At 43.5% G+C, this 18379-nt stretch overlaps 1 protein-coding gene and 1 pseudogene across 1 annotated transcript; both read left to right on the forward strand.

The window, feature by feature from the left end:
- The first annotated feature begins 11950 nt into the window (after positions 1 to 11950).
- LOC127763798 (uncharacterized) lies at positions 11951 to 16036 on the forward strand. Its single transcript, XM_052288589.1, has 3 exons — positions 11951 to 12418; positions 14573 to 14638; positions 15792 to 16036. Exons 1-3 carry the CDS (start codon positions 12178 to 12180, stop codon positions 15827 to 15829), a joined length of 345 nt encoding a protein of 114 aa, XP_052144549.1. The 5' UTR covers positions 11951 to 12177; the 3' UTR covers positions 15830 to 16036.
- Positions 12286 to 16955, forward strand: LOC127763797 (uncharacterized; annotated as a pseudogene).
- The last annotated feature ends 1424 nt before the right edge of the window (positions 16956 to 18379 follow it).

Raw genomic sequence — 18379 nt, forward strand, 5'->3', positions numbered from 1 at the left:
CAGCATTCTTTTGTATATACATTACTCTCTGCTATCCTATTTGATCAACGGAGGTATATACATTACTCTCTGTTATTTTGTGTGTTAATCAATTGTTCATCCATTATGTTTATTTTGTTGGCTATGTGTTGTTTTAATATTCGTTGCATTGTTACTCTCTTTGCGTTTAGTCGCTCTATGGAGGGGGGTCATGTGATTGCACCTCTTCGTCGACGGGACCGCCGATTGCTAGAACGCCATAGTGCTTCTCTTAGATGTATGCTTTATTATCATTTGTTCCTTTGTAGCTGGTTTGTGATCTGCCACAGCTTGTTTTGTGTCATCGTTAAATTGTTTGTTTCCTGTTTAGCGTGCTCTCCTGTTTCGGCTGGTGGTGAATATGCCTAGGAAACAGTTGCTACGCAGCGTAAAAGTATGTGTGTTGTTTGTTCCTATTGTGCTGCTGTTGTGCCCCATCGCTGCTCACCCCTCTGTTTGTTTATGTGATTTCCCCCCCTCCACTAGATGATGTGTTTTTCCCTATTTATCCTGCTTGGTACTCTCAAAGAGACGACAGATACGATCAAAAAAATTGGCTCTCAAACGACTGGTGGCTGCAGGTCTTTTTGCTTGGTATTTTTTTTACTTCCCTTCATATGTCCCTGTCAGCCTCTCTTATTTGCAGGTTGTCTGTTGATTTTTCCTGTAGGTAAAAGGCTTTCTCGTATATAGTCCCTGTCTTCCAATAGGTTTGATAGTGATTACGGCAAATTTTTAAAAGGTTATTTCCACTTTATTTTACCCCTTTCCATGCCTTAGTTTATCGTGCACCGACATTATATCTAAATATAGATATGTTTTTGACCTGCATGTGCATATAGAGACGTCGAAGGATAGATGCTATTATGGCCCTCCTGAGTACCAGTGCCGCATGTGTGGTGCTCAGTTCTGGTACCAAGAACGATGCAAGAGAGATTCAGCTATAACTCAGCGCCATATGTCTTATAGTCTTTGTTGCAAAGGCGGCAAAATTTTTGTTCCTCCATTTGCACAACCACCAGAACCTTTAAATTCGCTTTTGAAGTTCGATGGGGATGCTCGAAGCAGGCATTTTTTGCAGCACATAAGGCAGTACAATTCGCTGTTTGCTTTCACTTCAATGGGTGCAAATATTGACGATAGCTTAAATCGCGGTGGCGGTCCTTATGTCTTTAAAATAAATGGTCAAGTACATCATCGTATAGGCTCACTTTTACCTAGCGAAGAAACCCCACTAAAGTTTGCTCAACTATATATTTATTATGACACTCAAAACGAGATCGAGAATAGGATGCGTGCTCTTCTTAATGAAGAAGTCAAAGACTGTGATTTAGATCCTCAGATTGCTGCTGAATTGCTAGATATGCTGGACAATTGTAATCCTTTGGTTAAGCAATTCAGGATTGCTAGAGATCGTTTAGCTGATAATGGTGATGAGCAGTTCGCAATTAGAATAGTCGGTTCAGATGAGAATGGGCCTGTTCAGTACGAATTGCCAACAGCCGATGAACTTGCTGGGTTAATTGTAGGTGATTTTTCGTTGGAGAATGCAAAGCGCGATATAATTGTCCAAAGCATTCCTGGCCCACTCCATCATGTTTCTTGCTTACATCCTGCTTATATGGCCTTGCAGTATCCACTTCTGTTTCCTTATGGTGAGCGTGGCTTTCAGCTTGGTTATAAATTTAAGAGGGGTAGACTTGAATCGTACCGATATACGAACAAAGGCTTCTATGCAAGAGCATTACTGTTACTGCTGCCATTATCGTCGAGATCAATTTAATCCTTATTTATGTTGCGGTCGTTTATCCTCTCAAGGCCAAGTAGATGGTTATGCTTGTGTTGAAGAGGGTAGATTAACATTCATAGCTGACCAGCAACGTGAACTTAGATGCGAACACATGCAAGGAATTACAGATGCAGTTGCTAAGGGTTCCTTAGATGGTGCGAGCGTAGGTAAGCAACGAATACTTCCTGCAAGCTTCACTGGTGGTAGGCGATACATGTACCAGAATTATCAGGATGTAGTGGATATTTGCCGTGCCTATGGCGCACCTGATATTTTTACAACTTTTACCTGCAATCCAAAGTGGCAAGAAATTGAAGATGTGTTGCAGTTCGAACCAGGCCAGCGGTCAACGGACCGTTCTGACATTGTTTGTAGGGTTTTTAAAATGAAACTTGATGAAATGGTTTCTGACATCATGTCTGGTGTTCCCTTTGGGCGTGTGCGTGCTGGTTAGTTCCCTTTTTTGCTATTTCTTTGGTTTGCATTTTTTGTTGTGTTATTAATTTTGTTCGGTTGGTTTTCCTACCATATGGTGTAGTGCTTTACAGCGTGGAGTTTCAGAAGAGAGGCCTCCCACACGTCCATATACTGGTGTGGCGTGATGCGCCAAGCACCGATGCAACACCATCTATCGTCGACACATACATCAGTGCTGAACTCCCTGATCCTAACGAAAACGAACTTGATTATTTGTTGGTCGAAGAATTTATGATGCATGGTCCATGCGGTGATAGCAATAGAAAATGCCCTTGCATGAGAAATGGATCCTGTTCTAAAAAATACCCAAAGGATTTTAACTCTGAAACAACAGTAGATGACAAGGGATTTGTTGTTTATAGGCGGCGTGACAATGGTTCGCATGTGCTTAAAAATGGTATCAAGCTTGATAATCGTTCGGTCGTGCCATACAATGTGACATTGCTGCGTAAATTTGAGGCTCATATAAATGTTGAATGGTGCAACAAATCAAAGATGATCAAGTATCTATTTAAGTATGTAACAAAAGGACCCGATCATGACAATATAAAATTTTCTAGGATCAAAAAAAGAAAGCTGAGTCGTGTTGCGATTGATGATACTGGTTCATCAGGTTCTAGAAAAAAGATGCGTGGTTCTGATTTTACTGTGCCAGCACCGATAGATGAAATAGCTGACTTCATTGAGTGTCGATATTTATGTGCCAACCAATGTATTTGGAGATTGTTTGAGTATGTTATTCACTTTAGGAACCCTCCTGTTGAGCGTTTAGCATGCCATTTACCAAACATGAACACGGTTAGCTTTAGATCAGACGCAAACCTGGCATCGGTGGTTTCAAATGCATTCTTACAAAAAAAACAACATTAACTGAATGGTTTGTTGCTAATGATTTGTTCCCAAAAGGACGTGACTTAACATACTGCGAGTATCCTACTCGATTTACTTGGGAAGAAAATTCAAGGAGCTGGAAAGAAAGCCGGCACGGTTATAAAATCGGTCGAATGTACTATGTCCATCCTTCTGCAGGTGAAGGGTATTTCATGAGAATGCTGCTTATGTATGTGAGAGGCGCTAGGAGCTATGCAGATATTAGAACATACAATGATGTCGTATACGATACATTTAAGGAGGCTTGTGCTGCTAGAGGGTTGCTTGGTGATGACAGAGAGTGGTCATTTGCATTTGATGAGGCTGTGAGCTGGGGGACCGGGCCGCAACTCAGATCGCTCTTTGTGCTCATGGTTGTTCATTGTGGTATTGCTGATGGAGCTGCATTTTTCAATAAACATTGGCATGCGATGTCTGATGATATTCTCTTTGATTTGCAACAAAGCTTAAATAATGCTACATATTCTGTCCCTGATAATGAACTTAGAAATATGGTTATGCAAGAATTACACATGCTGTTTCTTCGCAATGGTGTTGCTATGTCATCTTTTAATTTACCTACCGTGAATTGCGATGGTTCCTTTGGATCAGCAAATAGATTGATCGATGATGAAATGTCTTATGATATAGATGATTTGTGCGAAATGCATATGAACGCATTGTGCAGAGTGTCATGACAAAATCACCTGCTTTCTACTTTGTGTCTGGCTTTGGTGGTACTGGGAAACATTTCTCTGGAATTGTATTGTTACCTACCTTAGGTCTGAAAAAAAGATTGTTCTTGCTGTTGCATCATCTGGAGTTGCCTCTTTGCTTTTGCCGGGTGGTAGGACTGCTCATTCACGATTCAAAATCCCGATAGAAATTGATGAAACAACAATTTGCCATATAAAGCATGGTACAATGTTAGCAGACCTTATTAAATCCACTTCTCTTATTATATGGGATGAGGCTCTAATGACGCACCGGCGATGTTTTGAGGCTTTAGATAGAACATTGCGTGATATTCTTTCTGAAGATGATCATTCAGCTGCATCAATTCCTTTTGGTGGTATGGTAGTTGTGCTGGGTGGGGATTTTCGCCAGATCTTGCCTGTTGTTGAAGGAGGCGTTAGATCGAAAACAATTGATGCTACAATATCAAAATCTCCTCTTTGGTCATATGTATGTGTTTTAGAGCTATCGATCAACATGCGTTTACGTTGTTCCTCTCTAGATTCTGATATGCAACGCGAAGTCGCTGAATTCAGTGATTGGATCCTTTCTATCGGTGATGGCACAGCAGCAGCGTGTAGTTACGGCAGCGATGTTGAACCAACTTGGATTGAAATCCCTCATGATCTTTTGGTCATGAATAATGATGAAAAGATTGGAGCTATTGTAGCTGCAGTTTACACCAACTTTGCTGAACAGTACAATGATCCAGTATATCTGCAAGACCGTGCTATTGTTTCTCCTACGAATGATGTGTGTGCTGCTATTAACTCTTGGGTTTTACAACTTTTTCCTGGTGAAGCAAGAGAGTACTTGAGCTTTGATCGTCTTGCAAAAACAAATGAAAAGTCTGATGATTTAGATGTTTTATACCCAATTGAACTTTTGAATAGCATCAAAGTTAACAATTATCCTGAACATCAATTGTGCCTAAAAATAGGTGTTCCCATAATGCTTTTGAGAAATTTAGATCAGACCGCTGGGCTTTGCAATGGGACAAGGATGATTGTTACAAACTTGGGTGATAGGGTGATCGAAGCGCGTATTATAACTGGTTCTAATGCGGGGGAAACTGTTTATATCCCAAGAATAACCTTATCTGCGACCAACAAAAAATGGCCCTTCACATTAGAACGTCGGCAGTTCCCTGTCCGTGTCTGCTACTCTATGACTATAAATAAAAGTCAAGGACAAAGTTTACGTTCAGTTGGTATTTACTTGAAAAACCCTGTTTTTGTCATGGCCAGTTATACGTTGCTCTTTCCCGAGTCACTTCTCGCGCAGGCTTAAAGGTGTTAATTGAAGATGACAATGGCAATTGCACTACTCGCACTTGGAACATCGTGTACCGCGAGATATTTTCTGCTGTTAGATAGTAATAATATATGTTTTTGCCTATACTATAGCTGTTCTGTACAGATATCATTGTCCTGTTCACATTTTTGGAGTCGTACAGCTGTTTTAAAATTAGCAACCCTTAGTTAGCTATACTGTGATTCCTCTCCTGTCTTGTGTTGCAGTGCTCCCATAGGTAATTCATCGCATTTACTTCCTTGTTTAATACTTTCCCGTTTTATGTACATCGAATTGTTTCTTTCTGTTTTTTCAGATGCCTTTTGATCTGTTCTGTGATATATCTCCCGTGAGTAAGAATTGGAAGATCTGTGCAACAATAGCAAGGAATGAATCTTGTCAGGTTGGAATGAGGATCAGACAATATTCCTCGAGAGATTGCGAGTGTTGTGTCCCAAAAATTCACTTTCTGCGTTTCTGTCACCGAAAGGAGCTTGATGCAGAGGAACATCGCGTTTCAAGTCAATAGCATTGAAACTTCTTTGGCAGACAAGGCACTATTCCACAGGTTAGGGATCAGACATTGCAACTCACATCATCTGTCATTTCACCTTTTGCTGGTGGTTCAAGTATATGTAGAGAAAGTGAGTGTCCTGATCATACTTTGACACCGCCTGCTTCTTCTAATACCCCTGTGGGTGATATGGAGAAAGCCCATGCTGATAGCAGGAAACGACGCCCCATTATGCGCCTTGTATGTTCTGCTCCTACCTTAGGAAAGACAGACCATTTGTTTTTTTTTTGTTATTCGGTCAAGGTTCTGATTTATACAATTATTGTGGCAGCCTCTAGGTGCATCGAAGAAGCTAACTTTTGAGGTGGGCTCGTCCGAAGGAAAGGATATAGATACAGCTGTTGTTTCAGAAAGGTGATTTTGTATTTCTTTGCTGCATTAATATATGTATGCAGGGCTTATGTGGTTTATGTTTTTCCGTTATGCAGTGCTTCCTTACCTGCACATGAAATATACTATTTATCGTCGGCTATTGACTAAGCATTGATAGATATAACAACTTTTGTGCTGTTATTCTCAGGGTGCAGAATTAGCCTCCATTGATGGGAAAAAAAAGGGGTACAGCATTCTTGATGCCATGCTTTATAGACTTCTTATCTATGTATTCTTTTCAGTCACATTACCGTTAGTGTGCTTTGCTCACCGCATTTATTTTTTTTATTTCGTAGCACCGTCAATCCTGCTGGTGCTCAGAGGACAAGAGCTTCCTATATGAAATAGAAGCTACAATTTCGCGCCATCGGTCTTCACTGGTCTGTGCTCTCTTGCATTTCCTTAGCTATGGTGTTCAATTGACAGCTTTTTATTAAATATATGTAACTCTACATCTCTCTGTGTGTTACAGGCAATGGACGCGTTTGAATCAAGTCCTTAGTTATGTGCTCTGCTCTTGTTCTGTGATTCTTGTTCACGCGAAGGTCAGTTTTAAATATATTTAAGTTCGAAAGATTTAGCTCTAGGTCCATGATTGAATGGAACTGATTTTAAATTGAGAATATGTGATGGTATTTCAGTTTAGTTTGGGCAGTCCTTGGGGCAAACTGGGAGCCTGTCCAAAAAAAAATTAGGAAATCTTTAGGATGGTCATCTAATTCAGAACATTAATGCTAGATGTTTCAGTAACCATGATATGTGGGTTAGTAAATAGGCAACATATCCTATGCACACAGGCCCTCACGTGTACACACGTGCACACCAACTAAAAAATGTCACCAAAAAATCTAGAAAAAATCATACACATACTTTCAATTGTATTACACCTAGGGTTAAAATCTTAACGTCAAATTCATTATATTTTAGCCGTAACAAAAAAAAACAAAAAATCTGACAGTTTTAAGGTTGCAATTTTGTCAGAATTTTATCTTTTTTGTTATTCTCTATGTAGAATGAATTTGAAGATGCGACTTTGCACGTAGATGTAATACTATTGAAAGTATATGTATGAATTTTCCTAGAATTTTTTGTGATAATTTTTAGTTGGTGTACACGGTGTGTACATGTGAGGGCCTGTGTGCATAGGATACGCTCCCTAGTAAATATGTGTGGGTTATTACCGGGTAGTGCATTTACCCACATTCTGATTCAGAGGGACAAAATATATTGCCATTGATTATTTATTCTGCTGTGCTGTAAAGGAGGATTTAGGTTGCAATTAATAAAATTGTACTGCTGTGTTTGTACCTAACAAGTCACAACTCTTTCTGGTAAAAATTTTAGCATGCTGTTTTACATCTTCTAGATTTATTTGTTTTTCAGTGCAGGTCACTGACTTTACGGTATTGGAGTTGGAGTAGAAGATCAGCTGCTCCATCATCGACGATGGCCTGATCCACAAAGATGAATTTTGGTGCTGATACTTCCAGGGAGGTAAATTATTGTTCTATTTCACACATGCTGGTGGGGTGCGATGTCATATGTGCAAAATGGACCTGAAAATATTGTTAGCTAGCCTGAGTAACAATTTCGAATGTAGGCCGTGCCTTATACCCTTCAGAATATATAAGCGCTATGAAGAAACACCATTCGTGTGTTCATATAAATATGCTATGCATAGAGATGATACGCTAAAGGATAATCAAGGATTAATTTCAATGCTAAAGTTTGTTTTCCAGATAACTAACCTCCTACCTTACAGATCACTGTAGCTCAAACTACATGTCCATGCAAACTCCAACATTCTTTGCGCACGGCTCATGCCCTGGTTAAACCTAACCATATCAGCCCTTAAATCATTGGTAACCTGCCATTCCTTCAAATACAAACCGAAAGAAAATAATACTTCGGCAACAAATAAAAATGGTATTAGCCATATAGCAGCCCTTAAAACAGAGCCTTTTTCAACAATAAGAAGACTGTTGTATAATTTTACTCATCCCCTATTTGACCCATTATACATCACAATATACAACTCATGTTTAGTATCTGAATAAATCCACAGAAGAACAAAGATCAGTGCTCATTACCACTACACTATAACAAGCACCTAACACTCTCCTCTGCAATCTTAGCTCTGTTATCTATCCCTTTGTTTATCACTGTGTATTGCAACTTCCCTACCACTGTTAAATTTGCACTTATAAATTTCTTTTAACTACCTTTTTTTTTTGCAGATACAGCCATGAATCCACCTAGGTTTTTCACGGTTAGACTAACCACAGCAAACCAGCGCTATGTGGTAACCTTACCAACAGATATAACATATACAGTCTAGCTTGACCTATACACGCCAGTCTTAATACATCATTTCAATTCTGCAGCGCAGACCAGCTGCAATCGCACAAGGATATCAGCTGGAGGATGGCCAGAGACTCAAATTAGTAACAACCCATAACCTAATGGTCTACATTGAACTAAAGAGAGCATCTGGCAAAATATACATCACTACAGGATGGCCCCAGTTCATAGAAGCCACTGGTTTGCAGCTTAAAGAATATGTGGTTTTCAAAGTCTTATCACGCTCCAAGATGCATGTCATCATATAAGCCAAGAGTGGTTATCTTAGATGTCCAGTGCCAAGCAAACCAAGCAACTCACAGCTAAAGAAAAACGCGCTTCAGAAACCAAAACCACCAGGTAAATGATCTTCAACCCACTTTCCGTCTCCTATCAAGACAACAAATCATTTTCATCTATGGCACCATATCTGAAACTATTACATTACTGATTCACTCTCTACTTTTGATTTCCGTTAATGCTTGCAACGCCAATTCACCTGCAGAAAAAAAGAACCAAGACTAAGCCACACATGCAACACCCCATGCAACAGAAATTAAAAGCTGATATAGGGTCAGCTTGTACAGGTACAGATACTTCTCTTTCTATTTTCAGTTCCATTGATTTGCGTCTCTTTTAATGTGCATTGATGTATTCATTCACTCCTCTTTCGAAAGGCAACACCAAACGCACTATCAATGAAATGTGCTTCTGCACCGGGGAGGGACATCAATCTATCAACTGAACTCAAAGACTACATCAAAGATATTGCGCAATTTCTGCACCCCTCAAACGAATTCTATGTCACAACCATAAATCCAACTTTCATGAAGCAGGATAGGGTGGTAAGATAACTGCACCACTACCCCTTTATATACCTCTTACCTTAAAAACTAACATATACTTATCATGCAGCACTTTTCAAAGCAATTCTCTATGACATACATTGCACTAATCGTGCGGAAGAAGACATCGCAGATCGAAGTACGGATTCCAGGGCACCCCTCAACCACCATGGTTCTTCACCACTCCACAGAAAAGCGCTTTAACCTGAAATCAGGATGGACCCATTTTCCAACAAGCAACGGCATACAAGTTGGAACAATCTGCATCTTTCACTTCCACCAGACTAATCAGCTGCAAGCAACAATAGATGTGCTGTGAGCAAGATGCTCATGCAACACAAGCTGTTATCCTTTTAATATCGTAGGCTATATTTTCACTCTGCTACTTCTATAGCTATTAGTATCGTTCTTTGTATGCTTTGTACTCAATTTCCATGTAAAAATCACGCCCAAACTACTATGCCAGCGTGCTGTTACAGAACAGGAGCTGACGGTACCTTACGTACTGTCTTTGGTTATTTTGCTTGTACTTATATGCAACCAAAGACAATTCACCCTGTCCTGTATGAACAACCATGCTATCATATTTTGTTTCACCTTTATCTTTATGTGTATGCAGCACCCTAAAAAATTCTTGCATAGCGAGCACACTGTGTGAACAGGCGGCGCGCAAAGGCCCGCCCCAACCTCTAGTATATTCTAATGGTTTGTCCTTTGTTCGTTAACAATGTAACCTTAACAAAAATTTTAGCCATTTTTTTTAAAAAAAATGTGCGATTTTATTAGAATTGGTTTGAAATTTTTTGGCAATACTACTTTTTGTTCCTCCTACAAACTAGATGAAACCCTGTCTTATTGGTAGTGTCAATTTTTTTTTGTATGGTTGGATTGGAAGATGGACCCCAAGCCATAAAAGGAAAACCCTTAGGCTTAGGGTCCTCTACCGTATTCCAAATTGTTTCTGAGAAGCACAATTGGACAATCACATACTACCTCCATATTTTAATATTTTAATGTATGACACTGTTGACTTTTTATCCAACGTTTGACCATTCGTCTTATTCAAAAAATTTATACAACTATCATTTATTTTATTGTGACTCGATTCATCATCAAATGTTCTTTTAAGCATGATATAAATACTTTCATATTTGAACGAAAATTTTGAATAAAACGAATGGTCAAACGTTGATCGAAAAGTCAACGGCGTCATACGTTAAGATACGGATGGAGTAGCAACTAGATTGTCCACCTCTTTATACCATAATAGCTAGTTGCTCGGTTACCGTTCAAAAAGCATAAAGAGTTAGACAATTCAGTGTGATACCAGATTTTCTTTGAACCTATACAACTTTTGGTAGACTCAAGGAACGGTACCAAAGATGGAGGAGTTGGGGCTATAAATAGGTAGTGTTATTGATAAACCTTGAGCTCCATTTGATACGATCACAGTTTTGATTGGCTCAATCTTTCAGTGAGTTGAGATAACTATGATTTGGAAGAGAAGTTGACGGTCCGACTATAACCGTACAGGCCATTATTGTGTTGCACCTTAGCGATCGATATACCTCTCCGTGGGTTGTTGATTAAATCGGTGCAGATCAATCTTATTTCTACAAGTAAATCAAAGAAATAAGCAAGAACAAGATAAAAGCAATCTAAATTGTGAAAAGGAATTAAATCTCACAATAAGTTGGGGTTCTAAAGACGAGTAATTAGGTGGTCTAGCCGACACATGTAACTACAAGGTAAATTAGCAATGGCTAAAACATTAATCTAATGAAATCCAAGGAACCTTGAAGTGGTACCTAGCTATTTAAAGAGATGGAAGGACGACCAAGAGGTCCCTAAGACCATGCTCCACCAGACTAGGGTGCACCCCACATGGGCCCTACTTGGGCTGGGGTTAGTTACAAGTCGAGGACCCACATGTTTGGAGAAGAAGAGGAGGCAGACATGCTAGAGTCGAGGCTAGAGCTCACCAATGGAACTCAGCACCGATTTTAGTACTTCTAGGGCCCCACGGGGACCCGCGGGTGGAGATCTCAACCTGTCCCCATCCCCACTGTAACGCCCTGAAAATCGCCCTAAATTTAAATCGTGCTTTAATGCATTTCTAGAAATTTTAAAAGCCTAAAAGAGCCTCCAACAATTAAAACTCACCAAGATTTATATAAAATTGGCTTGTGGATATTTTTAATAAATTCCCCATGCTTAAAAATATTTAACCAATTTTTACTTGAATTTTAAATAATTTTAGGGCAACAAAAACAATTAAAGAATTTTAAAAAAAGGAAAAGCTAAAAGAAATCATCTTCCTCCTGTTGGGCTGCTTCCAGCCCATCTCTCCCTCTCTTGGCCCAGCCCGGCCACCCCTCTCTTCTCTCGGAAAAAGTACACCCAAGGCCCCTCAACTTGTCGTCAGGATAAAAAAAAACATCCTTCAATCACAAAACCAGATATACGGGGGTCCCTTATCTATACAAAACCGGTCACCCAAAATCTTTCGGTGGTTTTGACTCCGGTTTTGATCTACGTGGTGGCTCAGTCAGCGTAGGACCCGCGTGAGCCCCAAATGTCATGTGTCCACGTCACTCTCTCTCTTTCCCCTCTTCACTCCCTTCCTAATCTCTCTCTCACTTCTCTGCAAGCTGGCCGGGGTGAGGCGGGAGGGCGGCGCCGCGACGGCCGCCGGCGGAGGGGGCGTGCGAGCGCGGCGGCTTCTCCGCCTCCTCGTCCCGCTCGGCCGACGTGGGCGCGCTCGTGTCGTCGCGCGCGCCGGCGAACGCGTCGGCACTGGCAGCGGCGCCGGCGACGCATACGCACGGTGGGACGCGGTGGTGGGGTGCCGGGTGCTCGCGGAGATGTACCGGCCGTGGTCTCCTGACACGGCGGCGTTGCAGCACGTACGTGGTTGGTTGGTTGGTTGGCTTCTTCTCGGTTTGTTCGAGGTCGCGAGAGGGAGAGGAATCGATGGAGAGAGAGAGGCGGCGGCAGAAAAGGTTGGAGAAGGGGAGGCATTGGAGAAGTCAAGAAACAAGAACCCAATCACCGTTGAGATTGGGTTAGTTTTCCACCCTCCTCTGCGCCAATGCGTGTTTCTTGGTATTCTTCTCTATATTGTTCGTTTCTTTTTTGTGTGGATGGAATCATGGAAATGGAAATAGAGATTTGCATCTTTACCATCTGCATGCGTGGGGCATTTGTTCGTTTCTTTTTTGTGTGTATGGAATCATGGAAATGGAAATAAAGATTTGCATCTTTACCATCTGCATGCGTGGGGATCCAGGTTGCAGGGTATCAGGATATATAGCATCTGGCTAGCGTCGATTTTCTTTTTCTTTTGTGTGTCTTGAAATGATAAGAATCGTAGTACTGATCATTTCTCCCTTCGTCGGCAATAATAATTCCTCTCTTTATCTTGGCGCAAGAATCTAATTTGCAGTTGAAGAACAGGCATGGTTTGAGTAGTAATATCCTGTATTATGAATCTGGCTGCATAACGCCTCGTCACTGCAGCAATGCCATCATCAGCCATGGCCGTCGACACCACTGCTCCTTAGTATTGGCTGAACTGGAGGTTCATGCTCTGCGCGGTCTGGGTCTACTCCTGCATGGTCCTGGCATGCTTCTTGATCTGGAAGTACGAGGGGCCGAGCTCGCAGGATGGCAATGGCAATGGCGGCGGGGACAGTGAGGATGCGCGCTGCCCTGGTCTGCATCCGGGGTCTTGTACCTTGAAGATTGCTGGAAGCCATGCCTTGAGCAGATCCACCCTGGCGGCCATCTCCATGTGCGACACCGCTCCAGCTCGCCCCTTGCCCGCCGCCTCCACCGGCGGCCGTCGCGGCGCCGCCCTCCCGCCTCGCCCCGGCCAGCTTGCAGAGAAGTGAGAGAGAGATAAGGAAGGGAGAGAAGAGGGGAAAGAGAGAGGTTGATGTGGACACCTGACATGTGGGGCCCACGTGGGTCTCACATTTACTCAGCCACCACGTAGACCAAAACCGGGGTCAAAATCACAAAGGATTTGGGGTTATCGGTTTTGTATAGTTAAGGGATCTCGCATGTCTGCTTTTGTGGTTCGAGTACGATTTTATATCCCAACGACAAGTTGAGGGACCTTCGGTGTACTTTTTCCTCCTCTCTCCCTACCCCCTCCCTCTCCTTGGGCCAGCCCAGCTCATTCCCCCTCCCACAGACCGAAGTCTGTTTTGCTTTCTCCGCGCGCCCAGTCAGAGACAGGTGTGCTCCTTCTCGATGACAGGTGGGTCCCACTCGTCATCCCTAACCTCCAGCCATCCTCTCTCTCTCCGTCCGAATTCCAAGCGACGGCAACCTCCGATTCGCCTTCTCCACTCGCCATTTCATCAAATTAATTGAGGGGAATTAATTCCCACCTCATCCTCTCCAATTCCCCCATAATTTCCCACTTGATCCAGCATTATTCGCGGTGGATTTTGATGATGTTCTTTAATGGTGAGCTCCACCATGGCTGGCATCGATCTCCCTCCCCGGCGTCTCTCCCTCCCCTCCGGCCTATAAAAGGGACCCCGACTCCCTCCTCTCTCCCCACACACCGCCGCCCTCTCCCTCCTCTCTCCGCAGCCGCCGTGCCGCTCTCTTCTTGTGCCGCCGCCGTCGCAACTCCGGCCGCCCCTCGCCGGTGGTTGGGACCTCGTCGGAGCCCAGAGTCGCCACCATCCGCTTCGCCGCTTCCTTCTCTTCCCCGTCCACCCCTCCGTCGAGCACGAAGACGGCGGGAACGACGACGACCCCTCCGTTTCTTCCTCACCACCGGCAACATCGTCAACCTCTCGCTGCCGCGTCTGCTCGGTGAGAACCGTCGTCTCCTCCTCTTTCCGTTTTTCCCTTCCCGTGCTCTGTCGCACCACCGCCACGCCATTGGCCGTCGCCGGCGAGCCGCCTGGCTCGGTTGCTGCCGTGCCTGTGCGTCGGTGTGCTCGGCTCACAGTGGACCGAGCGGCTGGCAAGTGGGACCCGCTCGTGGACCCAGTCCGCGTGCGCTCTCTCTCAATAATTCAAGTTTTCCTTTAGAAAAATAATTCACAAAATTGCAAATTTCCGTTTAAACAACACCTAAACTTCAAATGGCCATATCTTGACCGTTTGAACTCGGTATCGACCCGTTCAAATCTCTAATTTCTCCATAAAACGAGTAGAACCCATTTATGTGCTTTATTGCTTCTGTTCATATGGTTTTTATTAGCCTTTTTGTATTTCTTCGCATTGGTCGTGTAGATCGTGCCGTTCCGGAAGATCAGCTCTTCATCGTCATTGACATTGAAGACTTTGTGAGCGATCAAGGCAAGTCATATCTACCTTAAACATGTTGAATCCCATATTGTGAAAATTATGTTGTTTTACTTATATTGCATTGCTTTATAAATTATACCGTTCATTATTAATATTGTTTTATTATTTATTCCTGTGCTCTTGGTTATGGCCATTATGTTGATTTGATATCCATAATCTTTGTGAACCCTAGTAAAATTATAACTTGACTAGTCTAGTACCCTACATGATGGACTGACTAGTTGCTTTAGGTAAATGCTTAGTCCTGCTTAGTTCCAACCTAGAACTTTGGATAAACTAGACTATGGTGGTTAACAACTAAAACTTGATTAGTTATGGACTATTGACTGGTTTGTCAATGGATGTGTGATAAAATGCTTTGTGCAACTAAAATATATTTTTGAGCTGGGCTCAGGGTGCAAGCTAGTTACTTTGGTAGTCGCACACCGGCTAATATAAGGACTGGTCTTCGTGCAACCACAAGTCTAGTGGGTAAGGCCCGACTGAAAGTTTAGATCTTCTCAAAACAAAGACCATTGATTGGAAGGGTGTGGGGCCAGGATTAATGCCGTTTCTTTCACCCGGCGCAAGGGGAGCCTGTCTCGTCCCGGGGGATCCGGCAACCTTTACCTTGTCGGGGACCGGCGGGCGGTGAAACCTCAGCGGGTTCTCCTGTTTTGGGTAGACCTAGATGGATAGTCTTGTCACGACCTCTATCCGAGTACCGTGGTGGTACCCGGCGCGTGGCAACATGTGTTGACGTTGTGTCTTCTAGGTAAAGTTGTACACCTCTGATCAGAATTAAAAACTATTTGAATAGTTGCGCCTTCGGTTATATGCAAGCTGAGCAATGTACCCAAAGTTAGTTTTGTTTTATAAAACCTTGGGAGGGTGAAATCATGATGGTGTAGTCATGTGGAGATTAGCCTGGGCTAAGGCAGGTTCGCAGGCTCATGCGACCTTGGTGATATTAAAATATTGGCTTAGACCAGGATCGTGTTTTAAAATGAGCTTTAACCTGATTAAAATGTTTAAACTATGGCTTTAGGCAAAATAAATCCTATTAGGCCATTTCCATGTTTTCCCTATGCATTATTGTTGCATTTCCGGTGTGACTTGCTGAGTACGGTGGTGGTACTCACTCTTGCTCACAAAAATAATCCAGAGGATGGACCTGAAGAAGATGAAGGGTTGGATCTCTAGTTCACTCCGCCGTCGAGTGCCTGTGGCTGCTGTTGTTCCGTAGTCTTCCGCTGTTTTATTTGTTTATCTTTGAGTGTGAGGGCCTAGATTCACCCATGTAATAAAGTACTTCCTTTACGTTTCTGCTAGTGTGGCTTGTAATAATCAACAATGTCTATGTGTACCTCGCCTCCTGGGACGAGGATTAATGCACTGAGCGTTTGGCAATGGTGTATATTTCCGGGCGTGACAAGTTGGTATCAGAGCCACCTTGACCGTAGGACGAGCCAGTGGTCTAAGCCTTAGGATGATATTTTTTTTAGAAACTAGTTCTTTCATTGTGAAAACCTTCGTTATTCTATCTTCACCTGTCCACTCTTTACAAAACTGGTCATTGACTCTTATTTCAAAATGTTGTAGATGCCTGAGTTCGAGACTACCCGCTCCTTCAACTTGGCCGGTTTTGTGGAGCAACTTCGTGCCTTGGCCGCTGAAGTCGGATACTGTATCACTCCGGAGTACCGCGTGGTTCTCAACTTTGAAGACGAGGGTGTACTTGAACCACTTTGAAGCGCCAAGGTGATGATCATCTCCAACTCGATGATGCTGGAAAGTTGCTGGTTCACAGGAGAAGGTGACAGCCGTGAATCTGCCAGCCAAGAAGCTGCATTCCATGCCATTGGGGCCCTTTGCCAGAGTCACTCTGACCAGTTGAAGACCACTCCGTTCCACTACCACCCTGCTCGCTTGGGTTTCGCAAAAGATGCTGACTTCCGCGATGCCCGCAATGAAGAGGACACCACCATTGTGCACATGTCCAAGATGATGGCCGCGATGGACAAGTACCATATGGTCTACTATAGGATGGCGGAGAGGATGTTCGAGGCAGTGCTTCAGAAGAATCATGACAAGGAGAATGAGCTTCGCGCTCTACGCAAGGAGCTGAAGGACTTGAAGAGTGGGATGCCTGGAACCGTCGTCAAGACCCTACCACCCGTTGTATCAAGCGCCTGTCCCCGCCACGGCATCAGCAACGTGGATGAGCCATTTGTGGACCATAGCCCCTCTAGGAGTCGTTCTCAAGAGTAGACGCGAAGTCTTAGTGCGTGTATGTTTTTATCGTTTATCTTCTGCTGGAGTTTGTTGCCTTGTGTGCTTTTTGGTATGGACTATATCGGCCCGCTGTGATATAGCTATACCTTTGTGGTGCTTAAGCAACTTGAACTCTATGTAACCAACATCACATCAATAAAATTTAAATAAGTTGGTTTAATAGCTTGTGTTCTTGTCCTAATCTCTCCCTTCTTCTTTTCCCTCTTATCTTGGTTACTACAGATGGTGAACACAAGGAGTACTGCTGCTAACAATGCTCGTGCTAGGAATTCAGCTCAGAATCAGAATCAGAATCAGAACCAGAACCAGAATCAGGACCAAGGCCACGCCCCTCCACCACCACTGCCGCCACCTCCGCCAATCCATGATCACCCCAACTTAGCACAAGTGCTCACCAACCAAAACCAACTCATCGCAGCTTTGCTCCACCAAATGCAAAACCCGCAAGCACCCGCTGCTCAAGCTCACGTACACGCTCCACCGCAGTCAAAGCTGTCGGAATTCCTCCGAGTCCGACCTCCTAGTTTTTCAAGCACAACCAACCCTGTCGAAGCAAATGACTGGTTGCACGCGGTCAATAAGAAGTTGGACCTCATCCAGTGTACTGATGAGGAGAAAGTCGCTTTTGCCGCTCACCGACTGCATGGACCTGCTTCCGAGTGGTGGGACCACTTCCAGGCCACCCAGCCAGTTGGACAAGTTATTACTTGGGCTCGTTTCTCTACTGCTTTTCGCAGAGCTCACGTACCTGTTGGAGTTGTAGCACTGAAGAAGAAAGAATTTCGTGAACTCAAGCAAGATGGCAGGACCGTAACTGAATTTTTGCACGAGTTCAACAGGTTGGCTCGATATGCTCCCGAGGACGTTCGCACCGATGAAGAGAAGCAGGAGAAATTTCTTGAAGGGTTGAATGACGAGTTGTTAGTCCAGCTCATCTCTGGTGACTGCGAAGATTTCCAAATGCTAGTCGACAAGGCGATCCGCCAGGAGGACAAGTACCGAAAGATTAAAAGCAAGAAGCGCAAGTTGGCCAATGCTAGGATGTTTCAAGGACCAAGTCAGAAACCACGTTATGCGTTTCCCCCTCAAGTTGGTTCTTCATCGGTAGCACAGCGTGCATCCCGTCCACAGATGAACAACAAGCTGCAGAACTCAGGATGGAACAACAGTCAGCGTTCTGCCCCTACCCAGGTTGGATCGACACGCAGAGATAGCTCTGGGAAGATACTTGTGTGCTACAACAGCTATGAGCCTGGACACTTCGCCGACAAGTGCCCAAAGCCAAAACGTCCGCAAGCTCCTGCATCTGCACGCAATGCCAACCAGAACAACAATGGCAACTGCAACAACAACAACCTGGTGAGGGGATGTGTGAATCATGTCTCGGCTGAGGAGGCACAGGCTGCGCCAGAAGTCATACTTGGTACGTTCCTGATTAATTCTGTTCATGCATGTGTA

Source organism: Oryza glaberrima, chromosome 2 (genome assembly GCF_000147395.1).
Source record: "Oryza glaberrima chromosome 2, OglaRS2, whole genome shotgun sequence".
NCBI lineage: Eukaryota > Viridiplantae > Streptophyta > Magnoliopsida > Poales > Poaceae > Oryza > Oryza glaberrima.